The 18,439-nt window shown below is 41.4% G+C and overlaps 1 protein-coding gene across 6 annotated transcripts in view; it reads right to left on the reverse strand.

Annotated features, from left to right (window-relative positions):
- The window catches only part of NOL4 (nucleolar protein 4), a 196,610-nt gene that overhangs the window by 3,136 nt on the left and 175,035 nt on the right, over window positions 1–18,439 (reverse strand). For 3 of the 6 annotated variants that reach the window (XM_074576932.1, XM_074576930.1, XM_074576934.1), the window contains 2 exons: window positions 9,558–9,738; window positions 5,078–5,158 (listed from right to left, as the gene is read on the reverse strand). In XM_074576932.1, the coding sequence (XP_074433033.1) occupies window positions 5,078–5,158; window positions 9,558–9,738 (262 nt within the window). The remainder of the gene's footprint in view (window positions 1–5,077; window positions 5,159–9,557; window positions 9,739–18,439) is intronic. The other 3 variants (XM_074576933.1, XM_074576931.1, XM_074576935.1) reach the window with 1 other exon arrangement.

Genomic DNA, 18,439 nt, shown 5'->3' on the forward strand with positions numbered 1-18,439 from the left:
GCAAGGGAATGTATCTTGCTTTCCTATGAGAAAGATGTCACTTTTCAATTTCATCTGGACAATGTATGTCAATGCCAAGGCTGAGAAAGCCTTGTCTCACTGGATGGACCTTGCTTCCTAAAAAGACTGCAATAATTTTAAAATTTAGCATATTCAACTGGAGGGTACAGAACACACCACCTCATACTCCAGAGGTTCTCCTAAATAGTCCCACCAGAATCCCAAGATCCAAAACCAGACTCACTACCTTAAGCACTAACGGAAAGAGATGTACTGATTTCCAGAAGCTGAATATCTTGTCATAAACCTTACTGATTTTAGTTTCTTTTATGTTTATGCAGAGATACAGCTGAAACCACAAAGAATGTGGAGATGGCCACGTCCCCATACTCACTGAAGTTAATGAAAATCTCCTCTTGAGTGAATGACAGCAGAGCTGGGACTACGAAAAGAAACTACTCAAACAGAAAGGGTCCTATTAGTTCTTATTTCCTACTATGCAACTAGCATGAACAGCACTTAGCCTTACAACTGTATTACACCAGCATAAATGAACTGACTTTTAAATGACTTCCAGTGTGCAAAGGATAAATAAAAGGACAATTAGCTCAGTGAATTTGTTTCAGTGTGACCGCACACTGCAGGGAAACGATCACGGTGTGAAGAAGCTCAGAGGGTATTTCTAAGTAAAACCTTAACCCAGCACAGAGGAGAAGGGTATACAAATCATAAAGCCAGCTGGATTGAATGGTTGTAAGGAGCCATTAAAGACTTCTATATTTATTGAGGCAATAGTGAAAAAGCTACCACTGACATATTGAGGGCATTGTGCTCCATATGAACCTACTTTAACTTTTATGTTCTCTCCTTGACTCTCATTCATGTCACAGCCAAAAACACACTCACAATAGATGGCAGAACAGAGCTTCTGCTGCAGAGCACGTCTTTTTCTGAAACAAAAACGAAGGGCTTTTCTCATTGGTAATGCAGATTTTTAAGTGATTGAATAGGATATTAAGTTTATTTCACTTATAGGCAGAAAATACATAGAAATGCGCTTGCTTACATCTCTGAGGTTTTTCTTTACAAAAATTGATGACATAAAGTAAAAGCACCGTTCTGAAAGGAAAACTAGGAGAAGACCTGATGTCCAGCATGCATAAATCAGTGCAACTCCTCACAAGTCTATAGGGTCACAGTGATTTACACAAACTGAAGATCTGGCCCTGTATTCCTAGATGTCTGGATTAACTGTCACGAGGAAAGTTTTTTAACTCTTCAGGATGTGTATCTTTGAAGGTACTGGAAATCAAGTTTTGTGCAAGTGCAAATCCGCATTCTGCATATACAAGGAATCATCAGGACCCAGTCCCTCTCCCATCCTTCTTGGTCTGGGAGACTTCTGTTGTATACAGATTTCTTGTATCCAAAGGAAAAAAAAGGAGAAATCTCAGATTTTAACTTACCCCAGCTACTTCAAACTACTTGATTATTGTTTTTATTTCTATATACTAGGAAAATAGGATTTTACTTCAGTCCCCAACTTCTGCCGTGTACTTAACAAGTCACGGTGCTGTCCTCCTTCCCCTTTAAGAAAAGCCTTCTGAGCAAAAAAGCAAAGAAATCTACACACAGAAAAGTGTTCATGGCTCTGGTTTCAGGAGAGTGAGTACACCCGTGCCTTTTCAGGAAGGGAAGCTGCATGTGCTGGCAGAGAGCTGAAGAGAAAGAGAACAAGCCATGCTTGATGTGGGGATAGGGATTCAGTTCTTCTTTTAATTGTGGAATGTGACCCCTACACACCACCTCCAAAGATTGCCTGTGACAGCCCAAGCTTTAGATCCGGGAGAATACCTCACTCAGATTACCCCCAGGATGTATTATACCGGTCTCAGCTTTTAATAGCTGTGATAGAAACTCACTGGCAGTATTACTGATTCTTAAGGTTGTCCAGGCTGCTATATGCTAAAAATGCTATAACTTATCTGTTGCTGCATCAGTCACACCTGGTCATTCACAAAATAGGGAATAAATACATCTTATAGTGTAGATTTTTCCGGTGTAATTTTATGCAAAACAGCTATTGAAACATGGGAATCTAAATCTTACTAATAAATATCCACCACACTTCTTTAACCAGACAAATAATTCTCAAATATTCTGAAGGCTTAAAATAACTGGTTAAGGTAGACACTTCATGTACCTCTATCTCGACTAAATCTGGAGAAAGCTGAACAGCTTCACAACCACTTTTTTAATAACTGTTGTGATAGTTATTAAATAGAACTATTTCCTTAACATACTTAACATTATTTATTAAGCTGCCAGTCTTCACAGGAACAAGGAAGTGTATCCTTATACAGAGAGAAATCTGCATATTTTTGCAATGAATTTTGCAGTGTCAGGTTCCTCCAAGGTGACACTGCACATTTTAGCATACTGATTCCCACACTGGAGTACTTCAGGACAATTAAAAATCTTGTCTGAAACTATTGTCATGTTCCACAATGTCTTGACAGTGTGCAAGCAAAGATTAAGCATATATCACAGAGATGAAGACAGGATACTTATTTTTAATTATTTATTTCTCTTAGTCCATACTATTATAACTCATAATTGTCACCTCCCATGTTTTTATAACAGCACAACATTCTCTTAAGCAGCGGGTTACACAAATTGCTGAGACATATCCTTTCTTTTATACTCTTTGAGAAGACTGAAGTACTGCTCATCTGCCTCTTGCCAAGGACACCTGATTGACACTTTAACAGGAAAACATTTTCATTTTACCACCTCAGTCCAGTTACATAGACCTAATTACCCCCGTGAGGTGAAACTGTTCTTGTTGGAACCACAGCAAGCTGAATATGAGAATTCTGAAAACCCACTCTTCATGTGCTAGGCAAGCATTTATCAAATTAGCTGCTAGGAATATCTGCCATTAAATACATTGCTGGACAAATGGCTTTTCTGTAAAGATTTAAATGGAAGCAGTTGTTGCCTCATGCACTACTCATTAGCAACATGATTTATATCAAATTCTGAAATATGGGTCAGACGTAGATGTGCTGTTACTGATTGCTTAGACACTATCCACTGTCGGCAAAAATCCCTTAAGGATTGTATGCAGTCACTGGGTAGCGACCAATCTTATAATTAACAACTACTGAAAGAATAATAAATGTGTCAATGACTCTCAAAATGGTTGTCACTATTGTAGATAATAATTTAGAATAACAAAAATAATTTTTAAAAGCTATACGTTCTTAAGCATCTGTGCTTCTACATTTTCATTAATAGTTAAGCAACCTCTTTCATCAGTGAAGATGTAAAAAGCAGTGGCACTTATTTATAAAAAAATACATTTGCCCATGCTTTGAAATCTCTCTTGTGTATCTCTTCTATTGCACCTATTCTCCTCTCCCCCTTTTTTCCCCATGAACGGCTTTAGAAGTGAGTATGTACTAGATTTTCATATACTCCAACAAAACCAAATAGAAACAACTATCATTTTTTTTTTATTTTTCCAAATCAGATGTATTTATTATTGGAAGAAAGTTTAATTGTGATATTATGCACCTGTCAATGTTTCTTTTCCTCCTGCCTTCAAACACGGAGCAGATGTGCCTAAAACTATAGCTTCAAGAGACAGGAGATCTCAGTTTAAGAAAACAGGGACTAATGAATTGGACCTTTTAAGCTCCTTTCTCTCTTCTACACCTTTCCCTCTGGAAAACATTCCTTCAGCTAGTTTAGACATCAGAAAAAACTGCTGTGTTGCCTGAGGAAACAGACGTGAAAACACAGAAATGCCTATAGTCACTGAACATCATGCATTTTCAACAATTGGCAAACACCCTGGTTTGTGATGAAATGATTACGTGATATCCTCTAGTAATGTCTCCTGTCCACCACAGGAGATTCATTATGTGACATACACCTGTCTTGCCTTAATGGCTGTCTCCTGAGCTTTGTGCAAAGGTAGAAAAGTAGGATACTGCCGAATATATCCACAGACATTCCATCTCCATTCCTATGGTGGGAGCAGACTAATACTTCCATATGCCATGTATCTGATAATTTGAAGAGGAGGAGGAAGCGGGGAGAGGAATGTGGGAATGATCTTAACATAGAATTCAGCCAGCACTTCCCTGCAAGAAATCCCCACCTTTGTCACAACATAGGTCAAACCATTTAACTTCTCTCAACTCCACATTTTGCCTTTTTAAACGGGACTAAACACGCTCTCCAGGTTCCTAACTCTATCACTCTTGTTCCGTGCCTCTTCATGCCCCAGGCTCCAGCTGTGTTAGAGGCAAGCTGTTTTGCCTTTCCTCTCTCTCTCCACTTTGATGTCATCAGGGTAGCACTGAGAACACAGAAGACTGTGCAAGAGCGGACGCATAAAGAAGAGCTGGAGAGAGCAACCACAGCAAAAATCCCATTCAATCCCTACATTATGGCCAGCCATGCTGCGGGTAACCCAGTCAGCACTTTCAGAATTAGCTGCACACTGGATGATCTCAGCTGGACTTTTTCTTTTTTTTTTTTCCTACTTTATTGTCAAGAAGCCTCTACTGATCATGCAAATGCCAAGATTTTACAGAAAGTTACAACTTCACCAAATGTGAGGGTGCGGAAATGAGGCACCCTCCCTGCTGTCACATGCATAAGTGGACAAGAGTGCTTGGCCCACCTCTCCCTGCCCCAGAGCACCATGGCCATGGACATGGGGCTCAGCAGCATCAGCTCCAGGAGCTTCCCCCAGCTATCCTGTCACCTTCAGCAGGGCTGCACCACCTGAAGGACCAGGAGGCAGAGAGACCAGGAAGGCTGATCTGAAGGTAAGAGGACTGGCTAAAGCGGGGAACGGCCAGGAGAGCGCAGCCCTTCTGGGCATCCGGAAGGGAGCAGCAGGGAGAGGTGAGAGGTGTGGTGGGATTCCAGCAGCTCCAGGCTGGACTGCAGGGCCATTGGTCGTGGCCCGCCCATGGGACAGGAGGCTGACAGAGAAGCCTGCCAGGGCTCAGGATTTGCTTGTGGTGTGAATGTATTCAGATTCGGCAGGAGGACTCACCTGAGCTGGAAGGGGACTGGACGTTTGTGGTGCCTGGGATGCAGTGCTGAGTTGCGGCTGTGGTGGAGGTAGGCTGCAGATCTGTGTAGAAAAACAGAGACACAACAGCTCCTTTCTCTTATCATGACACGAGGGGATGTCCTGCATTGCCAGTTTGCCATCGAGTCTGAAACACCCCCCCATTTTACACACACAAAGTGAAATGACTGACATTTCTGCCTAGAAAACCAGGCAATGATGCAGAAGAAATAGCCCCAAAACACCCCCAAGAAACCCAGCAATGGCAGCAGAAATACTCTCCACACTCCTTAGGCCAACTGGACTTCAGGAAATGAAGTGGCTGTGGAGAGCAAAGCTCTGACAAACCCGCCCTGGCTTCAGAGAGTGCTGTCAGCTGACAGTCGTCGGGAGAGGGCAGACACCAACCCACTGGACAGATATATGTGGGGAGATGGGGCGATCCCACTCTCTCAGGAGAGGCTCAGGCAGCATGCAGGGACTTCAATAGCTTCTGGCATCAGCAAGAGATTTTGCTCCCAACAGAGCAGCCTGTCGCCTGTCCTCAGCCTCCTGCGCTCAAGCTGGGAGTTCCTCCAAGCTTGGCCCAGGTGTGATGCAGTTGGGCCAGCTGAAGCCTTTGTGTCTGCCTAGGAGCTGGCAAGCAATTTTGTTTACACCCACTGGGCTACCCCACCTTGGAGACTCCCCGATCAGTTTTATAGCAGAAACTGCATTAGCCTTAAAAAAGAGAGCCATGGAAATCCACCCTTCTCAAAGAGCAGCTCTCCTTTAACATCTAGAAGAATCAAGGGCAACATGCCCAAAGGCTTCTCCCCAGCCCATGTACAAGCTGACAGAGGCTCTGTCAACCCCCAGATTGCTTGGTGATGGTGTGAAGCTTTCCAGCTGAGCTGGCTTGACCTACAGGCTTTAAAAGCAGGGGAAGAAGAGACCTTGGTGCTGTAAGCCCAAGCCTTTTCCTGCTGTGCTTTTTTCCTGCCCACAATAAAGGAGGGGTCACTGTACAAGCTGTTGTGTTCTGCTTGCTTGTATTGAGCAGTGGCACGAAGGCTTGCCCCATACAGTTGTGCAAGGAGCTAATTATGATTCTGCAATTAGCCATGTGGAAGGGCAGGCTGAGGAGGGAAGCACTGCAACAGCAGGCACAGATAGGTCCCTGAGCCAGAGCCACCGAACAGTTGGGTGTGCAGATAGTGAAGTCTGTAAGATGGGAACAAAGTAGGGATGAACTTTATAGGGGAGGAAATAGCCAAATTAAATGAGTCACAGCATACAAAATACGTGCATCAGTTGGACCTACCAGATAGGAGAGCTAATTGAACATAGTCATTATATTATTACGGGGGAAGGTCCAGAAACAGGTATTTAAGCAGTGAGTTTTAGCTAGCTTTTGCAACTTCTCATTTTTTCCTGTTTTAGCAGATAGAAAAAAACAGATTGTATTTGTTTATACACACATCCTGACTGAGGTGTATATTTATTTTTACACCAGGAGAACATTTGTAAATGTGACAAGAACATATGATGGGTTACTAAATTGAAAAGGAAATGCATTCTTAAATTACTTCTTTAGGTCCTGAAAACAATTTGCAAGCAAATATCCTGTTCTCTCAGGAGGGAACTCATTAACCATCGTTAACAGCCTTGCACATGTTTAGAATGAGAGTCCTTGAAACAGAATAACAATTGCAAACTGTCCTGTGAGGTCTGTCAGGAGGGCAATGGGTACCCCTCTCAGCTGCAAGTCCATCCACTCCTCTTAGTCTACAAATGAAAAAGCAAATATCCATGGGTTTATCAGAGAGGACTGACAGATCCCAAAGAACTGGTCTCCAAGTCCTCCCATTTCTCCTGTAGGGAAACCAGCTAATGCAGCCAGAGCGCTTTATCCCCAGTAGCCAAGAGATAATTAGGTTGGCTACTGATTGCTTTTGTGTCATTGAAACTAAGAAACTGGTGGAGTTGCCTTTCCACAACTTTCCTGAAATGGCAGGTGGGTCACAAATCAGCAGTCAGCTAGATTGTTAACATCAGCAACTGGTTTCCAAGTGCTGGCACACAGACTTTCAGTTCGTGGAGCTTAAGTGCTTTGGAACCTGTAGGATCCCTGTGGAGAAGATGGACACCTTTGGACAGACAGCTTTGCACAATGCTCCAAACTATGCACAAGAATCTGGGAGCAGTGCAATGGTTTACTAGTCTTCCAAACTAAGAGGACATACAGACAAAATTTTCCAGTGCAAGTAGGGAAAGGCAAGGAAGAAGAAATGTTTGAGCATATGTTAGTATGCAAACTGTAAGCATCCACCGGTCCCTTCGCCCCAGCAATGCTACACAGGGAAAAGCAGTGCACCACACAGTTCCCTGGCTGCGTTAGCTGTGCAGCACCTGGTAGTTCCTGAATAACCACCTTTTGTCCTGAAAAACCCATCTTGAGCTTTAATTGTGAAAAAACACTGGAGTCTTCTACGTTAAAGGTACAAAGAAAATGTTGCTTCTAATCAGAAAGCAATACTAATTTATGATGTTGAATTGTGCCTCATTTTATCAAATTGCACGCTGAAGTGACGTACTTTTGCCTAAATCCCATAATTCACTGAAAAATGGAAGTTATAAAAATGTATCCTATTACAAGAGGTTTGTAGCAAAGAACAAGCACACAAAACAGTTGTGATTCCTCACAATTTAAGATTATGTAAACCAGGACAATTCTGATGGCTTCTGCTGACAAATAACACATGGGGAATTTAATCCTACTCTTACTTGGGTGAAAGAGCAAATGCCAACTGTTTTCAGTGGGAACTGGCTCGGATCTTCTGGCCCCAGTGTAAGAGAGTCTTGTACATTTTCCCAACAAACCAGATTTCCACAGCCTGTCTTACTGTTATGAAAATATTTGATCAAAGATCATATTCAGTACCTCAGATGTGTCTTTCATCCATATGGAAACAATTGTAATCATCATTCACTCTCTTTAAGTCAAAGACTTGACAACTAAAATATTATCTTTTTAAAGCCTTTTGAAAACTTAATGCAAAGCATTTACAGACCTTTGAGGATTTTTGGGGTGGGGGGTGAAGAAGCATGAAGAAGCAAACGTCACTGAAGGTCACCAGGACACCACATACCAATAATTCCATGCAGGCTGCAGCCCTGATAGCGTTTTAAAAACTGCGTAGTGTGTTGAATATAGAGGCTGTAGCTGAACAATTACCATCTTGCCTAAGTCAGCCCATGTACCTGAAGCAGCACTCTCCTCAGCCAGAGAGGGATCAGCCAGGACAAACACCCAGGGTTTTCTCCATCCTCTGAGATATTTTTAAAATACTGTTCCTGGAGGCATGAGACCCTCAGGCTTCCAGAGTAATCACTTTTCTCTGACAGACAGACAATACCCTTTTTATCAGAATGGGCAAACCTTTTCCTTCGCTCTGAATTTGTATGAAGTCAATACAGGGGACTATTTCAAACAAATAATACAATTTGCTTACATTTGTTTGTTACGAAAGGTTGCTAATGCAAGAAGAAAGGAATGTTGTCTAAATAAATGACACCACCGTTGTTTTTTTTTCCAGAGGGGCATACAACCTCATGGTGACACGTAATTACCTGCATCATTTTTAGTTTAGATTATAGATGGATTTATAAAGATGGGGAGGGACTCTTTATCAGGGAGTGTAGCGACAGGACGAGGGGTAACAGTTTTAAACTGAAAGAGCCCAGATTTACATTAGATATTAGGAAGAAAATTTTTACTGTGAGGCTAGTGAGAACAGGTTGCCCAGGGAAGTTGTGGATGTCCTGTCCCTGGAAGTGTTCAAGGCCAGGCTGGATGGGGCTTTGAGCAACCTGGTCTAGTGGGAGGTGTCCCTGCCCATGGCAGAGGGGTTGGAACTGGATGATCTTTAAGGTCCCTTCCAACCCAAACCATCCTATGATTCTATGATTCTATAGATACGCTGATTTCTCATTTAACACTTGGTATGCCAGATCCTTATCTGCAGTAAATTGAAGTAGCTAGAGAGACCATGTGAGAAATCTAGGTCAATTCATTTGTGTTACAAAATATGGAGTTCAGTGTTTTCAAACTCCAGCCACAAAGATACTAATGGCCTCATTTTGTGATCAGTATAGGAGAGGACAATAATACCAGGGTAGGTCCTCATAAATTCATGCAAATCGACTGAAGATCTAACCTGGCATTATTTTGCTCAGCTTTGTTAGAGACTTCAGGTTCAGTCTTGCCCTATTGTGAATTAGTCCCTTGAAACTGAAAGGAGACGAGCATGCAGTGAGCAAGTATTTTGCTCAGCAGTAGCTGTTTGCGGGATTGTGTTCCTGCTCATTATCTGATAATAGCCTATGGATATTGAACCCCTTGGACTAGCTTTCTGTACAGCAGGGGGAAACGTACACATGAGCACATACACACACAGGCACATTTTGTAAGAAAACTCACCACTGCTAGAAGCATCGTTTAGATTTAGCAGCCCGCCTCCGAGCCCTCTGTAACTATGGTAACTGTAGGTCCCATTGCCATTGATGTACAACACCTCCTGTGTGCTGGAAACAGCTGATGTTGAGTAAGTGACCTGGGCTGGCTCCTGTTTGTACTGCTTGTCAGCTGGAGCAGCCTCGTCCTGCAAAAGCAAGGAAAGGTTTTGAATTATTGTTACATTTTGCCTTGCACGAGAGGGTCTTTTCCATTGTTAAGACTCCGCATCTATTGCTTTCAGAAGAGTATAACACATGTTAAACAAGCACAGATGTGTTTCTGATTAACCAAATATCAGCTGAAAAGAAACCATGGAAATAAGCAAGAATACAGGTTTCCTACAAATCTGAGAATATCCATTTATTTGTGCTTCACAAGCCAACCATACTGCTTCTCAAAGGAGAAGATACATCCTCTTACCCTGAATAGCTCACGGTCTCCTGCAAAACCCAACTCTGTCCAGAAATAGCATGGGAGAGGACAGAAAAAAGCCATTACTTTCTGAGTACAGGAGTGTTTCTTCTGAGCCAGAGAATCATACTTTTCTTGCTAAGACAAACCGATACAGAATGCACCAACTACTACTTTTGCTGTATCAGCCTCAGAAATGACAGAAGGAAGAGAGGAATGGAATAACACAGAATCTCGTATGTTTGCAGAGGGCTGAGTGTCCGTCCACACAAGGGCCAAATGGTAAGGATGCCTCTACAGACGTGACTTGAAAGCATTTACCTGTGTATGAGCAGTGACTGTTTGTACACCATGAATTCTCCTCAGTGTTCCCTGATTGCCCCTTGGATGCTTGCATAATATTTAACAGGATTTAGCACAACAGCCCTCCAACTTGCCCCTAAAGGAGATCATGTTTCAGGTGAAAGTGTATTTTTCCCCATCTGCACTTACTGTAGCTACTGCTTAGAGCACCTCACCTTCACTCATGATCACAGAATGCCCCTGTGGCAACTTTAGTAATGACACAGGTGAAAAAGAGAAAAGCATTAAGAGAAGATTTTAGTAGTTGGAAACACGGAAAACGATCAGTGTGTTCACTGCTCAGCCCACCACAGGGAGCTGAGGGCTAGAATTTCAGTTTAAGTCTGCAAATGTATTTGAACTTCTTTGTTTCCTTTAACTTGTAGACTTTTTTTGTGGGCCTGATTTTACACTCTTATCTGATGAAAACGTATTTCAGTGATTGCAAATAAATTGTATCTGTGGAAGATCAGTATTTAAAAAAAATAGAGGTGAGAATGTTTGCAGACCTTTTCAGCGTAGTTAACTGAAAAATGATCTGTTAGAATTATCTCCCCTTTGTGTAAAATGTTGTCCGTTTTATGCCTCTCTCTTCTGCAGAACCATTTTACAGTTGCTAAATATACCAAACTTATTAAGAATGCGATAAAATACCTCAAACCTTTTTTACAATGTTTACTTAAAAATAAGAATGTATATACCAGCACAGAGGGGTCAAATAGTTCAAACAGAGTGCAGTCTCTGTGTTGAAGCAAAAAGGGTTCTGAAGCAGCTTTCCTGCCTGCATTAGGTGCAGTTGTCGGTTCCACCTCTCAAATAAGACACTACCAACTTTTCTGACATGAAGATATCCCTCTCTCATAGATATTTATTGGTGAAAGAGACTTGGGCACAACTGAGATGACTCGGGAGAAGGAATATATATTATTAACAGAAATTTTAATATTTAATACAGAACACTGAACCATCAGATAATTAATTCCATAAACAATCAGAATAAGGCCTCTTGGGCACTAATATGAGCTGAGGCAAAGCTCTGCCTTTTTAAGAGAATTGGCCAAACTGGTCCCCTATGCATTTTCTTAAGTAATAATAGACTTAAACAAAGAGCCAAAATTGCAATGTATTTTTGCCAGGAATTCAACTTTAATATCATTTACCTTTTATCTCCAAAGGTCATTGCTGTCTCTTACAAAGGAAAATGTATTATTTTCTATGAGAAAATATTCATGAGTTATACAGTAAGGTTCTGTCTTGGCAGCAAAGCTTAAATCATCATCCAGACCTTTAACACTCTCAAGGCTGAGATGTTCTGGATCCTTATGTCTAAAACTAGATGATACTTCCTGCCATGGGCTCACTTAGAGCCTCATTTTATTTTCACAAAGAGCAGTAAGGGATCTTCTGCGAATTTATCAAGGAGTGGACTGTGCTCAAGGGGTGCATTTCTTGCTCAAGGGGACTAACTTCTACAGCTGAGCAGATCTCAGGGCCTGTCTCCTTATCCTGACTGACTGGAACCCACAAGTTTGCTGTCCCTGAACGTACATGTCCTTCAGAGCCCCTCAAGTCAGTGCACTGAAAACCTAACAGTGAGTTTCTTGCAGAGCTGATGCACTGAGCCTCTAGCAGAGGACAGCAAGCAGAGCCTGGCTGGAGGGCACAGCGAGGGGGCTTGGTGCGCCTTGGTGAGTACCAGCCCACGCGTTAGAGCATGTGGCCAAGAAGTGGGAGACTGAGTTCTGGCTTCTTGTTGCAATACACGGCAAAGAGGCGGAAAATTTGGGATGCAAGGTCTTTGCTGGCTGTGGTGAGGAGGGGACCTGAAGTCAGAGCTGCCATCTCCTAGCAACTAGGCTCAAAGCAAAACTGCAGTGGGAGTCATAGCTGAAGCTGTGCCACTGTGTGGAAAGAAATGCACAATTCATAGGGCTACAGAGATAGCAAACAGAAAGGGAGCATGACTCAGTTCCCTTTCAGAGAAGTGCTACCCTGGGAGGCTTCCAGCCCTGCTCCTTTCCAGCTACTCCCTAACACAAAATTCAGAAGCTGCTCTGACGTTGGGAATCCGAGGCTGGAGCTGCTGCTGTCTGTAGGGGATCTTTGTATGAAAATAATCACAGCCCTGTGCAACACCGTGGTGTGCCACGGGCTGGGGCTTGGGGTAGAGCCCAGGCGTCCTGGCGGGGAAGGCACTCCTTGTTACCCATAATAATCAGTAACAAATAACTCACCATTTATTAATATGCTTGACCTAACTACCTGGAACACACGCTGCTGTAATTCATAACAAAGTATTAACAAACCATTTTTAAACTATTTATAGTTTAATAAGAAGTATGAACAAGATGCAGATAAAACTTTTGTCCATCTAGAATTTGATTTATACCATCTTCATTTTGTATATGGCAATGGAAATAAATCGTCCTTCTAACAGTATTTCTCTTCTGAATTTATTTTGGAGGAGAAGTAATTTAAGTCTTGAGCATATCATCTGGAGAATGATGGAAATGACAAAAATGCAAAAATACCTTTCAGGTACAAAAGCATGCTAAAACACAAAGTTATCTGTTCACTTGAAGAAGTGGAAGCATGAAGTACATACTGTGATCCTCAACTCTGTATATATCAGAGATATTTATGACTCAATTTTATGTCCAGGTCTGTACTAGAAGAACACAATTTTTTCCGTTAAAGAGCAGCTGCAATTTATTTTATTTTATTTTTAATCATGGAAGCAATTAAGTAACCCTCTAAGGACAGTACATACTAAGAAAAGATTTCATGAACTATTGCATAACCTGTATATTGAAGAAACCCTGCTCTGCCCTGACTAATATTCTGAGCAGCTAATGAATAGTTTAAAAGGGAATACCATCCACAGCAACACAAATGCTAGTGCAGAATGTCCCAACTGTGATATAAAGAGCGAGGCTCACCAGCAGTGTCCCAGCCTCCTGTTCCCCATGCCAGTGGAGGCACAGCACACACATTTATTTTCAAAAAGTCTGTCCTTCGTGGAAGCAACTCTAACAACGCCATTGTTCCCTTCTGTTCCCCGCCTCCATCTCCACCACCAAAATAACACACACACAAAAAAAGTAATAGCTTGTTAAAATAAAAAGCCCTGGCAATTCTGTGCTGCTTTGGGTTTTGATCCCATAGATACACAAGTGTCATAAATTCTGTCTATTCCTATTAAGAGAGAGCGGTGCTATTGCCTTGCCTCCACTGTTAATGCAAATCCCAAAAGGGAGTGTGTACGCAGTGCGACTCACACAGGCTGACCATAAAGCTAACAAAACTTCTGCAACAAGAATATAAACGGTAATGTTCCAAAAATGGCAAAGATGGTGACGAGCATTTAACTACTGCTTCCATGAAATGCAGTCTCTACAAGACTGGCAAATGGACAACTCTGAGAATGCCACCTTTTAACTGCCCCGATGTCAAGGTGATTTTTTTCCCCACTCAATTAGAAAAGGGACAAACAGGCAAACGCATTTTTGCCCCATGTTTCCTGACACTTTCTTTTTTAATAATTTAAACTGAAAAATGTAGATTGCTTATTGTTCCTGTCAATAAACACTTCTCTTAGAACACCACTTTGAGGTTAGGAAAACTCAAATGCAGATTAGTCTTCAAATAGATAGGCAAGCTAGGGACTATATATTTGCATATGGTCTTCCATTTTTTTAGCATAGGAAAAAAAATCATTCACATGAAAAAACAAAACATGCTTTCATGTGTTTTAAATTTGTTTTTTTAGCCTCAATAGCTTGTAGCATGGCTTTAGAAGAAAGGAGATAAAGTTTCATATATTTTTCCCATTTGGCATCCACCAATTTATTTCTATGATTTTTGAATCAAAAGTAAAGCAAACAGAAACACATGATAAAACCATGTAGCACTTTTCAAAGCATACCTAATTAATCCTTGCAATACTCCTGTTAGATAGGACTTTTATCACTGCTTTTCAGATGGTGAGATTCTGGCAACAAAGGCAACCTTAAGCTAGCATTACCTAACATGTAAAGCATTTGAGTTCTGCAACCATAACAACATAATAGGCTTCTCTTTGTGTACCCCGGTTTTTAAAATAATGGGAAGAAACTCAGAAGTTCCATCACAGGGCACCCCACTGAATCGGCAGGGGGCTGTGGGGCTGGGAGCTCTTTGCCCATCTCAGCTTCTGCGCAGAGAAGCAGATGCTTGCGTAAGTGGCCATCACCATATGACTGAGGAAAAATAATGCACATTTAAAGGAGGATAAGCCACAGGATTCCTGTCTCCCATTGCAGGGTCCAGAAGGTGGTCCCTTCTTAGGTGCTCAGAGATCACTGATGTTTCCCTGCCCATGACCTGATAATGCGTATCTTATGCTCTGTCTCTTCAAACTTATTTCTCACTGTCTTTTCCAAATTCCTGACTCACTCCATTCTCTGTGCTTCTCCAATTTCATCTTCTAGCCTCCAACTCAGTTTCCATCTTGCCTAGCAAATCCTAATCTCTCCTTTCCAGACAAGTCTCTTGCTCCCTGATACCCGAGCAGCCTCAGCAAATCAAGTCCTTTCATCTCCTAACGGATATTTAATCAGTGTCACACCCACTGGCAGTCCCATCTGAGATTTTCTCTCCCTCCTCAGACTCCCATCAGCCTCCTAATTCCCAAAATCCTGTCCCACAAGGATCAAAGCTAGGCTCCACGATTAGCTAAGGCTGCTCCTGTTTTCAATCCACATGATTTTGCCTCAGTCTTATTTGACCCTCTTTCACCACTAGTTCTTTAATTCATCTGACCAGTTTCCCTCATGCCATCAGCCTCAGTTACCCCCTTCCTCATCCAACCCCATCTCATAATCTCACTTTCCCCTCATCTCTTGTCATCTCTCCTTATGTCACGGTTCACAGCCTCAACACTCTTCCCGTTTCTTTCTGCACTGAGATCAGATTCCTAGTCACACCCACTGGAATTCAAATAATCTGGGAAATTAGCAACTAAAATATTTTGACTGTGTAAGCATGTGCATTCAGTAGCATATCCTTAGCGTAAATGACACCACTATTTTGTCAAGACCAAACACAGAGTCTTTTTTTTTTTTTTTTTAAAGAAATGGTAAATACATCAAACTACCCTTAAAGGGCAAAATTTTCCTGATTCTTGAAAATGGCATAAGTTTTCTCTAAAAGAGTTCAACAGATGGAAGACATACAGAACAGTATATGTAATCTCTGGGGGCTGAGGGTCATGAAGTTATCACCAAACGGCATGCCTAGTAATATAATGGGAAGCGTCAGGTAATAAGTGACGATACTACTAACTGCTTGGATGACACACATTGTTCTGACAGAACACTGGATCTTTTATTAGCTTTAATTACATTAAATTAATTCTCTAGTGTTTGACCCAGCTTTTAATTTTATGACCAATATCCTGGAAGCCTAGACAGCTAAACATTTTGGCACATCACTGTAGGCTAAATTTCCTTTTAACGCCGCAGTAAGCATGTTGACTCAGTGTGCTTAGAAATTATGGAAATGGTATTTCTGCAAATGATGGATGTGAGTTTTCACTTTAGTTTTGTTTTCCCTCGCACATTCTTTTTCACCTCTCCAGTTGCTAAGGTTTATGTTGGGATTACTACTTACTAAATAAAACCTGTTCAAGACTAGGGAGGCCTGAACAAAACGAAATAGACCTACATAATTCACTGAGTTTGAAATCCAAACGAAGCTTCACGGTAGTCCTTCGTGTTGGCTGACCTTCATATTTAAAGTAATGAATATTTATAGTCCTTTAAAAGGACAACACCTTTTAATATTGTAGGAGGTGCTCCTACAGTTGTGAACTAAGCATGGAGGCAAGGTAAGGTTTGTAGAAAAAGGTAATACCTTTTCCTAGACCAGGAGAAGAACTTCTGTGGCCAAAAGCTGATCTATATAAAAGATGCTACGTTTCCCAGAAAGCCTTATTTCTTTTACAACACAATGAGCAGAAGCCACATTTTCAGTTGAAAAGTTTTTCAGTTCAAAACTATTTTGAATAAAGTTCTACAAAATTTCCAGTCCCTATATCGAGGGATTATTAATCCAAAATTAACATCTACCTGACATTTCAACTCCTCATACCAGACCCATAGCTGAAACATGAAAATTGAATTGCTAGAATCTTTATAGTCGGACTAGGAAAATATTTAAAACATACCAGAGATACATTTCATCTGAGGGGCAAAGTTACTCTCTGACAACTTTCCAAGACAGATATCTATATTTATATTTTTTTATTATTTATTTATATATCTCTTATACTTGGGCATTTCTCCACCTCTCAGCCTAGTCACAGTATTCTTTAAAATGATGCATTCACTGACAGTCCCATAACCTGCTGTCCAATATCATCAGGGCAGACAAACTAAAAAAAATAATTGCACCCCTGGACAGACTCCTTTCCCTTTAAGTTTAGTTGTCTTTCATAAACAGCATTCCAGGTCTTCATCAGAGGATAAGGCACCAGAATTACGGATGAGGTGCATGCACAACCCCTGAGACTTTCCCCAGAAGTACTAAGAGTAAATTTGAGCAAATTGGCTAAAGTAAAATAAAGTTCAAATGATATCACGGAACTCATGCCAGATATTCTTTAGATTGGGAAGTGTTTTGATAATTCAGGGGTGGATTTACCAGTAAAATCAAGAGGGCCGTAACTGCTGTCCTCAGGCATGCACACTATTTCTCCTCTTGTAAAGAACAGCTCGGGGACTGCACAGCTTTCTATTTCGCACCCCCTGTGATCAGATATAGACTGTACTTTTCTCTACCACTCTCTCTGCATTATTTTCTTCACTTTTACTTACTTAAATCAAGTATGTTAAAAAATGAGAAAGCCTGTTCTTGTGTGACATACTACTCAATTTGTAGCTCAGTTGGAGCTGGGGGTTCCAGCTAAGCTGAACATTCATGCTTTAGCTGTGAGTCTATCATCTCATCATTACATGGAGAAACATCAGTCTCGGCTTAGAATTTTCTGGCTCCTGCTTAGAGAAGCAGCTGCCAGGGTAAGGGGCCATCAACATCTGCACAGAGAAGGGCGTTTAAAGGAAGATGACCCATGGGATTCTTGGTTCCTGTTGCAGGGTCTGGAAGGTATCCCCGTCTTAAACACCCAGAGACTGCTGCCTTTCTCTTGCCTATGACTCAGTAGTGCATACCCTGTACCCCACTCTTCGCTTCTGTCTATGATCTCATCATTACATGGAGAGCACATCCGTCTCAATGTAGAATTTTCTGGCACAGATGTAACATTATATGAAAAAGTGCTCCTAGCACGCAGATGCAACTGTTACTGACAGAAATCTGGGTAGTAATGATGATTGTGCTGTGAAATGCAGTATCAAAATGGTTTTCATATTTTAGATTAAAAATTACAAATATAATTTTTTAGATGGTGAGGAAATATTGATATAGTCTAATTGAGCTAAATCAGGTGTAATGCAGAGTCCAGTTAGGCTTCTAAACTCCCTGTAATGCCAATGGTGATGTGGGAACTCAAAGAGTGTTTATCAAAATGTTGTTAGCTGCCAAAAGTTCAAGGACCTCCAAACTGTCCTCCTGACACAGGGTATAGAGACAAGAAAAGAAAGCACCATGCTTTAGTTTCAGATTAGAAGGGCAGTAGGTTCCTTTTGCTTTCAGGTTATTAACACTGAAATGAACTGCCAGCATCAGTGCTGTCACCAGGCATGACATGAACCAGTGTTCAACAAGAAATGAAAGCATGAGACTGACATGGAAAAAGAAGACCAAAATGAAAAGGTGCTATTGTGTAGAAGAGAGAAAAATGAACCTCAGCTTTCTACATTTCTGATAGAATGACACATTATGTATAGACTGGAATGGGTATGTTAGCCCTAAATAAAAGGTTAGTGTTTTCTCATTGCACTGTTTGAGTCTTGTTTTTTCACCACTGCCACTTCACCTGCAGAACAGAAAACTTTTTTGGAAGAAGTACGCGTATGGCTGTTGCAAGGAGTTGTCCGAGAATCGCTTTTGTTGGAGCAATAGCAAAGCAGAGGGATCATTTTTCATAGCGTGTC

The sequence above is a fragment of the Larus michahellis genome, chromosome 2 (assembly GCF_964199755.1).
Source record: "Larus michahellis chromosome 2, bLarMic1.1, whole genome shotgun sequence".
NCBI lineage: Eukaryota > Metazoa > Chordata > Aves > Charadriiformes > Laridae > Larus > Larus michahellis.